This window comes from Rhinolophus ferrumequinum, chromosome 22, assembly GCF_004115265.2.
Source record: "Rhinolophus ferrumequinum isolate MPI-CBG mRhiFer1 chromosome 22, mRhiFer1_v1.p, whole genome shotgun sequence".
Lineage (NCBI taxonomy): Eukaryota > Metazoa > Chordata > Mammalia > Chiroptera > Rhinolophidae > Rhinolophus > Rhinolophus ferrumequinum.
The window spans coordinates 41,576,407-41,589,927 of NC_046305.1; the positions used below are offsets into that span (position 1 = coordinate 41,576,407).

A 13,521-nucleotide genomic window follows, 5' to 3' on the forward strand; every position below is an offset into this window, starting at 1 on the left:
AATAAAAATGTATGCAGTTGACCTCGAAGAGAAACTTGCAGACCATCACTCTAAATCAATTTGCTAAGCTTATTAGAATTGCCTAAAATTAGTAATTTGTTTTCTTAGCCTACAGAAAAAGCAAATCAAATTTGGGGACAGCGTATCTATGTAGAGATAGGGACAGCAGCAAGAAGGAACAGGATATTATTGCAAAAGGACTGTAATTTCTGCAAGTTAAAAAAAGTAAACTTCAACAAGAAGACAATGGCATGAGGCTTATAAATCTGGGAGAAAACAGCCCCACATACTATCTCCAAAGTCCTTGAGAGCATTCATGCCCGTGAGTCATGGTATAGCACAATCTCTTCTTAGACCCAGGGTCTTATGGTTGACTAAGAAGGCAGATAAGTATTTTAGAAAATTTTCCATTAAAACAAAACCTTTGGCACTTAAAAGGGTAAGCTTAATTTTTGAAAAATTCACTTTCACGGGAATAATTCATTTCTACTCATGCCCAATAAATGAGCTGAATTTCAAAACTGTTAGCATTTCATTTTTACATCTTAGTCCCATTTCAGAGAAAAGAAAGTGATGAAGGGATATGCCCCAGTTGCCAGCTGACTGAACCAAAAAGGCTCACTGCTCGCCCACTGGGTGTGGGGACAAACCCCTCACTCCCTCTGCCACCACCACGCTGGCCTTCTTCCAGATCTCCGGGCACACCGAGCTCTTTTTAGCTCCAGGCATTTGAACACGCTGTTCTCTCTGCCTGGGATACTCCTGCTGACAAACATAATATTCATCTTCAAGTATCAGTTTAAACAATTTCTCAGCAAGTCGTTTCTAATGCCCCTGACTAAAAGGACTTCCGTCAATTATTCTCTTGCAGTTACTTGTTTTCTTCTTGGTACTTATCATAGCTATAACAACATATTTGTATAATGTCCTTTTTCTCTACAGGGATCTTGTCTGTGGTCCACGTCAGTTCCCAGGAGCCAGTACGTGGCAGGTGCTCAACAACCAATTGTTGAATTAAAGACTAACAATACGAGTACTGAACCTTTCCTGAGCACTTGTGATATATTAAGGACCCACTGTGACTCTATAGGAGAAGCAACAGGCTCAGAGAGGTTAAAGGACCTGCCCGAAGTTACACGACAGGTAAGCGGCAGAGCAAGCATTCCGACTCACGTCTGTCTGACTCTCACGTCTGTCTGACTCCAGGCTACACACTTAATGTCGACTCTTTCTCCAGTCTTGTGTGAAGCAAAAGTGAAGGACTCCTAGCATCAGTGTGGCCCCTACCTTTAAGGAGTTTATAATCTGGGGAATAAATATTTAATAAATGAAAGTGAATACAAGACAGAATACTACAATTAAGTGCTGCGTGCATTACATGGCATCGTTAAACGTAGGTGAGAATGGGGGGCGGAAATCAGCTAGAAGCACATTCAGAGAAGGGAAATGCCCTGAGAACAAAGATGAAAAACCAACACAGCACATGGCAGAGATTGGTGAAAAGGTCACTTTACCTGAAACAGAGGGTTAACATAGGTCAGGAAGTGGTGAAATATTAAAGAGATAAGCACGTAAAAATAATTATGTTAACATTCTGGTCGTCCACGCTTCCAAGCAAAGTTCTTGAGAAGGACCTACCACATCTCATTAATGTTTTTTAAAACTTCACCAAGGTCAGTACACTGCACAGCTAACTGGCTGCTTCGTTAATGAATGAGAGTGAAACAGGCAAGGTGCTACTTCAGAGCCACCAACGTAAAACCCTAGTCACTAACTCCAATAAACTAAAGCTTAATGAAGGAGAGAAATAGTTATTAAATTGTAAGTAGTCTTATTTTTATAACTGCAAGTTCTTTAAAACTACAAGTTAATAACTTTATAACTTGAAACTATTATAACCAGATGACAATTATAATCTGATGATGGTGGGATGAGGATTTGCTCCTCCATCCCCCACAGCTTCAAGAAAAACGTTTGGCCAGATGATCTCTCCTTCACCATACCCACTTTGTTTAATCAAGTCCAAGGGCATGAATAGTACATATGTCTTAATCCAGATATGGTTACAGGAAAACCTGTAATAATTCTCTAGGAATACTACAGCTATGGAAAAAAATAAAGCACATACACAAATAGATTGGAGTATCTACCTAGCAATGCATCAGAAGCTTTATGGAGAGAATCACTGTAAGGTACCCTCGATAAACGATCGATACACACCAAATCTCACACTGTCTCATTTAATTTTCACAATGACCCTAAGAGGCAGGTATTAGTACACCCATTTTATAGATGAAAAAACTAAGGTTCACTGAGATTAATCAGACCACAGTCACCACTGAAGTATGAATCCAGGTCTGATCTGAGATCATGTTCCCTCCTAACCACTGCCTCAAAGAACAATCAATCACCCTAACAAGATAAAATTTTGATGAAATCATTAAAGTTTAAAAAAAAAAAAGGGAAGAAGAAGAAGAAGACATATGCTTCTTACATTTCTGCCAATCTTGACTCACTCTCATTCTTGCCACCCCCAGCCGAGGCTGTCACCCAACCCTGCCAAGTGATAAAACCAAATACATTTAGGCATGCCGCATCTGTGTCCTTTTACGCGCATGTTCCTCTGGAACATGTTGGTATTTATCAAGACTATTTGGCTGACAATTGGGCCCTGTGGATGCAGTAAGAGATCAACAATCTTATTAAGAAATGAGATAAATCTTACGTATATGGTACTTCAAGGTTTTCAACATGTTTTCCCTCAAAGTCTCATGGTAACGCACCATTTTATCTAATGGGGCCCTGAGGCTTAGGAAGGCTAATTGAGCTCTGTTGAGGGTACTCTGAGCTTTAAGGAACAGGGAACAACTCACGACTACATGACTTACGACGAGGGTCTATGACTTTACCTTATCCCTAAAGCAAATGAGCTGATTTAAAAGCTTTCTATGAAACACTTCCAAACGTAGCAGCACCATGTTGGGACATGTGTTGTACTCCCAGCTCTTGGCCCACAAGCAAGTCATTTGGCCTCAGCGGTAAAAGAAAGAATCTCACCAGCTAATCAGCCTAACAATCTATGATTCAAACTGTTAAGCACATTATCAGCAAGAGTTCAAGTTTATCCTTGTTCATAAATGTTCAGGAAAGAGAAGTCTGTTCATGGGCTTCTGTCTTACAGCTAGCTCCTGGGTTTCTCATGCCGTGGCTCACATTCTCCTTCAAGGAGGCCCAGGAGGGTTCCTTAGAACGCTTAACGCTTCAAGTATAAAAGATGGCCCGCCCTGCTCTCTATTCTGCTATCCTGTTGGATACACTCTTCCAAGACCACAGCAATGGGCAACCTCTACGGAGATAACTCTTCTTGGCTCCTCATTTCCACCTCTGGTTTCTCCAGCTCCTCCTAAGGTCTAGCACTATCTGTTAAAACACTTCCCCAGTAAGTCCTAATGCCAAACTCCCCACCTGTGCCCCCCTCCCTTCCCATTTCCCCCACCCAAAGAGCTATCTTTTTTGACCTCTCTATCTGTTTTCCTGGAAACCTTAGTCATATTCCTCATAAACCACTTCTTCCCAACAGAAACTTTCCACTGACCTCGCCGGGCCATGTCTTGGATTTCCCTACCTCCCTGCCTGTGCACATCTCCCGAAGAATTACCTCCACATCTTGATTCTCTCCTCACCCCTGAGGCCTTTCCAGACCACCACACTGTAGCGGTCATGCCTTCTTCAAAAATTGTTCCAAACTCCCAGCAAGCAGTCTCTGAATACCTAAATCCTTAAGATGGCATCAATGCCGATATTTTTCCTGTTTAACTTTGCTTATGTCAATGAATGACATCTACTTTAAATGAATGACAGTACTTTCCATTTAACAAAACATTTTGACGAAACTTCCCATTTGCCCCTCCAAATAATCCTAAAGCGGCTGCTTCTCTAGTGTAAAAAAACAAAGCTATGAAAGTCAGAGAAGTTAAGTGATTGTCCATGACCACAAAGCAATGAAGCAGCAGAGGCAGGACTCAAATCTGGTCATTGAAATATCTCCTCTGAGTTTTGTATACGACGTCTATGATTTGAATCCCTCTGACAAATAGCAGGCACCAGATAAAAACCTGAACTATCTTGCTTGAAGTTAATTAAACTTTTCCTTCCCAGTTCAATTTCTCTTGGTCCTTCAGGGTGATCTTACTGTTGAACCAGTCTTGCAAACTGGCTCAAGTATGATACTATCACTTACTTTTTAGAACATACAGGAAGAAAAGAACAAAATTCTTACCAAAAGCAAGTGTAAGAAAGATAGTACTCATAAGCCCTGGAAGGAAAAGAACATACATTTTCTTCTGATGAAAATAAATCAAGCCAATGAATCACACATAAGTTCTAACTAGCACAGGGCTGAGTATACTAATGGTAAACTGACTATCTACTGTCAAATACATAGGCAGCAGCCGGGACCAAAAAAATTAAAAAAAAAAAAAAAAAAAAGCCCCAGTTTTGGCAGAGTACTTGTAAGGAAGGAAAAAAATAAATTTACTGCTATATATCTATTATTTGATTTGTTTTTGGACTAGCCAAGCTAGTAGCTTTGATAAGCACTAGATGTTTCAGCCAAAAAAGAATGATAAAGTATTACCCAAAAAACAAATGTCTTTCATAATTACATGAAAAAAAAAATACTCCTGCTATCTTTAAGAGCACTCATATTTCGTTGAGGCAAGCTCTGGAGGTGGTAACAAATTACCCCCAGATGTGAAATCCAGGCTATGGTCAAGTTCAACAGGGAAGCAGAACAGCCCCAATTTGCTTCTAAATTTGGAACCAACCAATAAACATTAGTGATCATAACCTCTGGCTTCCTCCTCTTCCTTATGAATCACAGAATTATTTCAGACATTTTAAATCTAGTCCAAAACTTCTCATGTTGTAGATGAAGAACTGAGGGCCAGATACTGAAATGCAAAACAGAAAATAAATTACATTCACAGAAAACTTTCTCAGCAAAACACCACAGGCTTGGAATGGAAGATTTTGTTTTTACTGTGGTTTCCTGAGGCTGTGGTTGAAGGTTGAGAGGGAAAAACAGCCTCAATTAAAAAAAAAAAAGAAAAAAAAATGTCAAAGACAAAACAAAAAAACCCTAACAAACAAAAACAAAAAACCCCACATGTCCGGCATTCACCTAACAAACTCCATAGGTTTGAAGGGTCTGTCACACGGGTTCATTCAGCCCAGCCAGCGCAGAGCCACAATCACTAATCCAACTCTGTACCACCGTTACAACAATAAAAAGCCCTAGAAGTGACTGCGATGGACCAGCTTGTTCCTCAAGCCCCATTACTCCCCAATCCCACCTACATAAGAATCAGTGAGGCCACACACAGGTTTTCAAAAAGAGTAAAAGATGAAACAGAAACACTGGTGACAATGGGAACTAAAAATTTTTTAGAAATTTACAAATGCAGTATCTATTTCACATTATTTTTGGAGCCACTGACACACAGCCCTTTGCTAGAAAGGCTTTCATTTTAATTACATGTCAAATGTAATGGTTTTGTCTACCTTAATATGAGCTTCTAATCATATAAAACATCTGAACATCAATTCACTTTCTGTAAAGACAGGACTTGAGGGGTAGGGGTGGATAGGAAGGGAGGGAAAAGGGGCGATGTTACCCTCCTGTTCTGACCACTACAACTTGGTGTTCAGCAATGCCCTTGGTGTGAGCATTACACAAGGGTAAAAGGCCAGCAAGGACAAAGTTGGGGAACACAGCACCTGCAGTCCCTGAGAATCCAAAGCTTGTTGACAAGAGCTGATTGGAGAATCAGCAGAGTACAGACGGAGCTGTTAACAGCCTCTGTGAACCTGACATGAAAGATCAGATCAAAATAGCAGGATGGAGAGATTATTATTATTGTTACTATTATTATGAAAAGAAAAAGGCACTAGAAATTGAGCAGAAGAATAAGCCTTCTTCCTATTATTTCCACAGTCAATGAAATCTGATTTCTAATTAAAAATCACTATGCACAGAGCTAACTATTCAAATCAGCAGCGAAGTCACCTAATGGTTACACCGCATTCTCTTTGAGCCATTTGCCCTACCTGGCTAGCTCTCCACCCTCACCTCAACCAAACCTCAGATGAAGATTAACCTTTGCCAGATAAATATATAGCTCCTCAAATCTGCTGACACTGGTACTTCCAACTGAAATCCCCAATGCATACGTCATTTTACAATCCCTTCTGGGTTGGAGGGTTTGGTCACCATACTGCACGGGTGTCAAGTCCTCATGAGGATTTTGCTCATTCTGCTCAGCTAGGACCAAGAAGGAGATCCTACAGAATTTCTGTTCCTTGACCCCAGAACAAATGGATGAAACAGGACTCAAGAGAAAATGAACTAGAGGATGAGGGTGGCAATGCTAGGGAAGGTAGTATGAAGAGAGACTGAGCCCTGGAATAAGTGAGGCAGTTAGACAGTTCCAGGGTAGTTAAAGGCACTGACTTTCAGATTTCCGGGTGTGATAAAGACCCACAACAGGCTAAGAGCGGCAGCTCCCTGAAGCCTCCAAAAGGCACATTCAGTCCTGTCAGCATGGACGCAGCCCTGCCAGCACCAGCAAACAAACACACACATTCTTCTCAAAGCTGACACCCCATTCCACATGGCCTCTCTATGGGGCCTGTTTATCTAAGAAACCAGATGCTTTGATGTCGGGGTGGAAGTTGGTAAGTAATGTGTAAAGAGGTAGTGACAGGAGCAAAGGGAGGACAGAGAATGAGCTTCATTAATCATAAATTTTAAAAGTTTTAAGGAAATCGTCAAATGGTCTGAACACAGGAATGAGAAGTAAGGAAATTATGTCAGCCACCGCCGTAACTCTGGCCAAAGCATTTCATCTGTTTCTTTAAGACAGAGTTTCATGCCTAACCTCAAAGGGGTGCTTATAGGAGGAATGTTTTGAAGCAATCCAACTTAGCAACCAACATTAATAAAATCTTCTAGGCTTGCTCAATTCCTCTCATGTACAAAGGTTATACATGGCATGAAGGAAAACACTGAAAGGAAAGAATCAGTTAAAAGTGTGGCATGAAACAGTTTGGGGTAAAAGGCAAAAGGAAGGTTATTTATTGAGTGTAAGAAAAGAGCATTTATAAGTATATATGTACACTGTTGGATTTCATGAGTGAAGGATCCTGAATTATAAGTCATTAGGGCACAGGTCTCCTTACACCAGAGGAACATAAAAGCACTATCATGCTTTTAGTTCTACTTCTGCTTTCTTAAGGTTAGTTAAATGCCAATAAGTTTTCACAAGCCACAGAAGCCATAGAAACAGGTCTAGGAGATTGGCTAAAACCTTCTGAGGCTTTTCATTCTCCAGTCTGAGTTACCTTTTCTTTGTGTCCTGGCATCCCAGCATCTGGAGGGTGGGTATTCACATACATGATGAATCAATGTGACTTGACATGGACAGCAAGTTATAACAAGTAAGAAGAGAACCAAGAACTTTGGATTTTTCCTGCGAAGTAAATCCTTACAAAAAACTCCTCTAAATGGCACGTTCCCAGCTGTACAAACGTATACAATATTGCCAATAGAAAGTGGTTCTGTCATGCTGGTATTTCATTTCACACTGTTTACAAAGGGTCCTAAAATATTAGATATCTTCAGTATAGTTCAGAATGATTTATTATGACTTTTAAAAACACATAACTGAAAAGCAGAACAGACGACTACGTGACAACTCTGGGTTAAGGTGGCGGTCCACTCGAACCACCACTTTACTCGACCACTTCTAAGATGAAGATAGTTAACAACAGCTGCTCTTTAACCACATCTGCATGTTCCAAAAAGGATGGGATCTCTGAAGATGAGACCGTGATTGATTAACAAATGCAAAAGTAGTGACTTAAAATTATGTCACTGGAAGAACACTGAAAAAATAATAAGCTAAAAAAATCATTGGGAACAATACCTAAATAAGATGAAACAAAACGGGGCAAGTTTCTTTACAAATGGACTTCAAAGAATAAGGTTTCAGATATGCTCTTGAGTAGATTTGGCCTAAGAACCCCTTGAGCCAGTTTTATCAACCACCTTGCTATAGAAATCAGTATATTGCAAACGACATATCAACGCAAACTAACCAGGGAACGCAAACTAACCAGGGAAGACTCAATCACAGGAATGAATCCAGAAGCAGCATCAGATCCTAAGGGAATGTCAACCAGGAAGAGAGGAATCTGAAATATGGGGTAAGAATGCTGTGTCCAGCTGGCTCAAGGAAGGAAGTAGTCCTGTTATAAATTAAGCATCAGTATCGCAAAGCCTTTCTCAACTCCCCACTGTGAGGTGGAAGTCTACAAGATTTATTTCTCCCTTCGTCAAACAGGAAGACTTGCCAGTACTCCTACCACCCTACCTGCACCCAACCTGTCCCACCCGCCAGCACTACCTCAGCCACCTTGAAGCAGCGGCTGCTTGGACTGCATTAAGTGGGGTTATCCCTGCTTGTGCCTTGATTGCAATTGACCTGGCTCCCACATGTGAGAATTCTGCACAGGTAACAGGTATAGTCAGTCCCAGCAGAGGGAGAAAGATAGTTCAAGGGGAGACTGAGATTCCCTGATGCGAATGTGGCTATTGAAGGACAAGTGCAGTTAGCCACTCATCTCTGTCCCCAGGTGCAACTCTTCGCAAGAGAAAGGGATATAACAGAGAAAATATATTACATTGAAAATTAGTTATGCAAATGTGGGTAGCGATAATTAAATCGTTAGTTCTAGAAAAAAGACGAGGAAGATGCTCCAGCTGCACTGGATCCAGGAGCCAGGACACACTCCTGTCTGCTGGCTTTGTCAATCCAGTGGTGCCCAAAGGTTGAGCTGCTTGTCTCCAGGGATGGAACTGCAGCAATTTTAAAAGTTTCCGACTAGGACCTCGCTCAAAGCAGAGTGTCTGCAGTGTGTTTCTTAACAGTTGGAAACCTTGTTACAGGACACAGACTTCCTGGTCAAAGTCCGATGACACCATAGAAGGTCAAACTGAAGGCGTTTTAAAGAGAGATAACATATATACTGCCATCCCACTTCCACGCTTGTTCCTTTACCTGTGCGAACACACAGTAACCGAACAACTGCGTTGGGAATTAACAGCCCCCTCCCACCCTGAAAGCACTGACCCAGAGAACACACCTTTGCTTTTGCGCAGCCCAACCTGTGCAAACAATTCAGCGATGACTATTCCTCACCTTCCCGGTGAGGTACAGCGTTACTGGGTCGCGATTATTTATACAGACGGAAAACAACGACGCTCAAGAGATTTTGACAACTTGAAAAAAGGAACGCCGTGAAAGGCTAAACCGGCCTCCCCTGTGACCAAAGGGCCGCTCCCCGGGCCGGACTCCGCCCGCCGCAGTTTCGGGGCCGCGGCCCTGGGGGGCGCGGCGGGCGGCGAACTGCCGGGGTCCCCTCGGCGGGGACAGGAGGCGCGCGGGCGGGGCGGGCGGCCGCGGGGGCGCCGGGGGCGGCCCCTCGCAGTCCGGGCGGCGCCAGGGCCCGGCGCCCGCTCACCTGGTGCGTGTTGTTGCCCAGCCTGGCGACGAAGTCCGGGACCCGGTCGCAGCCCTCTTCCTCGTCCTCTTCGGGCGCGCTGCGGCGCCAACGGCCGCCGCGGGGAAACAGGCCCCCGGGCGCGGCCGCGCGCAGCCCCCAGCTCACCCCGACGGGGCCGGGCCAGTGCGACAGCGGCGCAGCGGGCGGCGGCGGCGCGTCCAGCCGGTCCTGGCCGAGTGTCGCCAGTGGTAGCAGCGGGAGGAGGAGGAGGAGACCGAGGCCGTGGGGCCGGCGCGACAGGCCGTCCGCAGCTGCCCCGGGCCGCTCCATCGCCGCCGAATGCCTACGCCGCCGACACCTGCCGCCCGGCGCGCCCGCCCACCCCCGCCGGCGCCGCGCCACACCCCCGAGCCCAGTCCGGCGCTCCTTGGATACGCGCAGCCGGGCCTCTCCACCCCCATAGGCCGGCGGCCTGTCCTTCTTCCCCGGCCCGCTCCTCATTGGCTCGCGTCGCCTCCGGCTTCGGGGGTCCTGGATTCGGATGCCAAGATGCGGGACTGATTGGCTGGAACGTGGCAGAGACGGCTGAGGTCATCCCCCGCCTCGCCCGCGTCTCCAGGGCCGAGCTTGCAGAGTTGGTAGGAGCTTTTCCCTCTTCCCGCGAAGCTCCCCGCTCCATGGCGCCCAGAACCCTCGCGGCTCCCAGGGGCACCCTCAAGTCGGGGCTGGTTTAGTCTTTCCCCCAGAGACCGCCTAACCCCCCCCCCCAAATTCTTTGGGTTGCGGCAGCGCCGGGATAATCTCAGGGAATCCCTGAGCTCGCCCAGCTGGAAAAGGGGGGCTTCGTCATGAACCGGTGCTTCAGGTTTTAAGCTCCGCGCACTGGAGCGCCCATTGTCTACTGAAGCAGCCGCCTTGCTGCCAGAAAGGTGAATGCGAATTGTGTGGGCTAAATCCTACGGAGAAAACAGACATCAGGATATCCGTGACTCATGCAAGCTGTAAGAAAAGTCTCTCCACCACCTATGGCCTCATTCACCTTCCTCTGTAGGGAGTTAGGCCAAAGATGGGGTTGCTTATTGGTTTTCCTGGAGGTAGAAAGTAGCTTGGACGTTAAGGGCAGGTCAAAGCGGGCAAGACGATTGCCCAATGACTGCTTCAGATATGATCTTTTCATAGATACATATTTATCTCTACGAAAGTGCCTGAACCTTGCATTTGCACAAGTGTGGTTTTCAGTATATGATGTCCCCTAAATTAGTATCCCACATCCAATAAATAAAACAAAACCTCTAGGCTTTTCCCTTTAACTCAGAAACTGCACACATAACTTCTAGAACATGCAGTGCAGGTAAAACCAGTTCTGGATCTTAACTAATCCCATCCCTTCAGAATGTTAGTTGTTAGAAAATGTAGCAAATAGAAAGATACAAAGTGTGCAAAACGTTACTCCCAAATAAAGCAAACTAAAAATTACTTTTAACTATAAACTGCGGGTAAGCACAAATAAAAATATGTAATTGTAGAGCAAAATGGTGCACTGCACCTCACTCAATAGTCAAATTCTTCTAGTCACATTAATTTGCAAACAAAAAGATTTTTATAAATTTGCATTTTTTCCAGGACAACCATAGTAAAACAGAAGTGAAAAATACTTTTGAATAGCAGGATGGGAAAAATCATGAGAATAGTCTTCCAAGTTCTCAGCTACTGAAATGACAAGATAAACTCCATGAAAACTAGTAAACAATTTGTTCCTTTCTATTAACCACCATTGTCAGATTATTTTTTAAAATACAGATTATTTTTTAGTTTATCCAACTATGGAGTAGATCACAAGACAGTCAGTTCCAGTAGCATGTGATGGGGGGGGGGGTAAGAGAAGAGGGACGATGCAGGAATATTTCTTTGTTCGGTGACACAAAGATGAATGGTCTATTGTCTTACTGTCTGAAAAGAAAAAACCCAACTCAACAGTGACATCTCCTGGAGAAACTACTACATATTTTTAACACAGTATTAAATAGTTGCAATTATCTGTTACCTTCACTTTTTAATATATTGCTTTTAGTTATCATTATATGCTTACAGAATACATATTTCCTTCCTCAAACTGTTATCAGTTGCTGGGGACATGATACCTTGCATTTGGCACTGAGACAATGTTTGAGTACATAAACGGTTTTAGTATTTCAGTCTAGTGACACGGGTAGGTACTAAATACAAAAGTTGCACTGCTGCCAGATCTCTTGTGAAAACACTGCACATAAGATGTTACCTGACTTGCAGAACTAAAGTATGTCAAGTTATCTTATTACTAAAAACCATACTGTTCTCCAAGATAAATTCTGTAGCAGAAAAGCAGTTAGACATCACAGAGCCATTCTTTTCCTAGTAAGATGATTTCTGTTTCAATTGGGCCCAAGAACAAATCTTGTAGCAAGTTTTAAAATTCTACAGTAAACCAAAGTTTTCTTTCAAGAAGGCTCTAATTCTATCTTTTCAAGAATTCTAAAATTAGAATTAGAGGGTATGAAATTTACTGTTTCAGCAGTTTTTTTGTAAGGTATGAATACACTGCCCAGGCAGTGAGAGAGAAAACAGTACAAGCTGAAGCTAAGAGACATACGCCAAGAACTATTACTTAGTATTTGGTTTCCCCACACAATATACGTAATTCAGAGACACAGTTCTCACCTCTCCCTAAAGCAGCATGTTTTGTCCATTTCCGCATTAACCTACGCTGAGTTAAAGGGAATACTGTCTAGTTCACCCTCAGAAGCTTCATAGAAGCACAGACCGTATCTACTATTTACACAAGTCTGTCCCCAGTGTCTAGTATGTTACTTGGCATATAGTAGGTAGGTACTCAATAAGCTTGTTAAATTTGAATAAGTGGAAATTGAGATAGTATTTTTTCAATGGCATTTTCTATTAAGATTTGATAATAGGTGAACATGAGAGAAACTAATCTCATCATCATCATGTTATACGGCGTTTCCCTGAAAATGAGACCTAGCCGGACAGTCAGCTCTAATGCATCTTTTGGAGCAAAAATTAATGTAAGACCCGGTCTTAAAAAAAAAAAAAAAAAAAAAAAAAAAAAAAGACCCAGTCTTATTGTAAGACCCGGTTATATAAAACCGGGTCTTATACAAATTTTTGCTCCAAAAGACGCATTAGAGCTGATGTCCGGCTAGGTCTTATTTTCGGGGAAACACAGTATTTAGTAACAGGGTTCAAATCACTAGAAGTTAGTCCCTAGAACATTGGTGACCAGCAGTTGTTTTCTGCTGGACATACAGTATGAGTGTAATATGAATTCAGCCTACTTAAATCATTTTGATTTCGAATACAATTTCCTACAAATGTTAATGAATATACAATCAACTCTCCATTATCCAAATGTGGATTAGTCATGTTGTGGATAGTGTAAGTACATTTCAAATCTCAATGAGTATTTACTCAGTAGGTGTCTAGGCTTCAAGGGACATGGCATTGTAAAATCAAGAGTTGATCTGAAACCAGAAAATCCGAGTTCACTTCCCAACAGCTTAATTTTCTGTGTCCATAGACAAACAGCCTTAGATTCTTCATCTGCTAAGTATGATAAAAGTATCTACTTTATACGGCCATTCCCAACCAACTGCATGACGGCAGCTCTAATGGAGGGAATTCATAGTACATTCCAAAGTGTGATGTCAACTAGTTCTGAATTATACCATTCCGTTACTCATTTGTAATTGATTGCCAGTGAGGTAAGATCATGAATTCAATTCTTTTATTGTCCTTAACTTCATTAAAAATAATAATAATAAATATATATATATATATCTATATGTATATATATATCTTTCCAAATTGTTTGTTAAGACACTGATATAGCACTGTAGCTAGCTTACTCCAAGCCATCAGTGTTTGGGGAGGACTTCAAATCATGTTCTTTTGATGGTTAAT

General features: G+C 42.7%; 1 protein-coding gene across 2 annotated transcripts in view; it reads right to left on the bottom strand.

The window, feature by feature from the left end:
• SORT1 (sortilin 1) overlaps nucleotides 1-9,938 on the bottom strand; it is a 59,934-nt gene extending 49,996 nt beyond the window's left edge. The window contains exon 1 of one of the 2 annotated variants that reach the window (XM_033094094.1): nucleotides 9,583-9,938. In XM_033094094.1, coding sequence (XP_032949985.1) covers nucleotides 9,583-9,894 — 312 coding nt within the window. In that variant the 5' untranslated portion in view covers nucleotides 9,895-9,938. The remainder of the gene's footprint in view (nucleotides 1-9,582) is intronic. The other variant, XM_033094095.1, reaches the window with a different exon arrangement.
• Nucleotides 9,939-13,521: the final 3,583 nt, after the last annotated feature.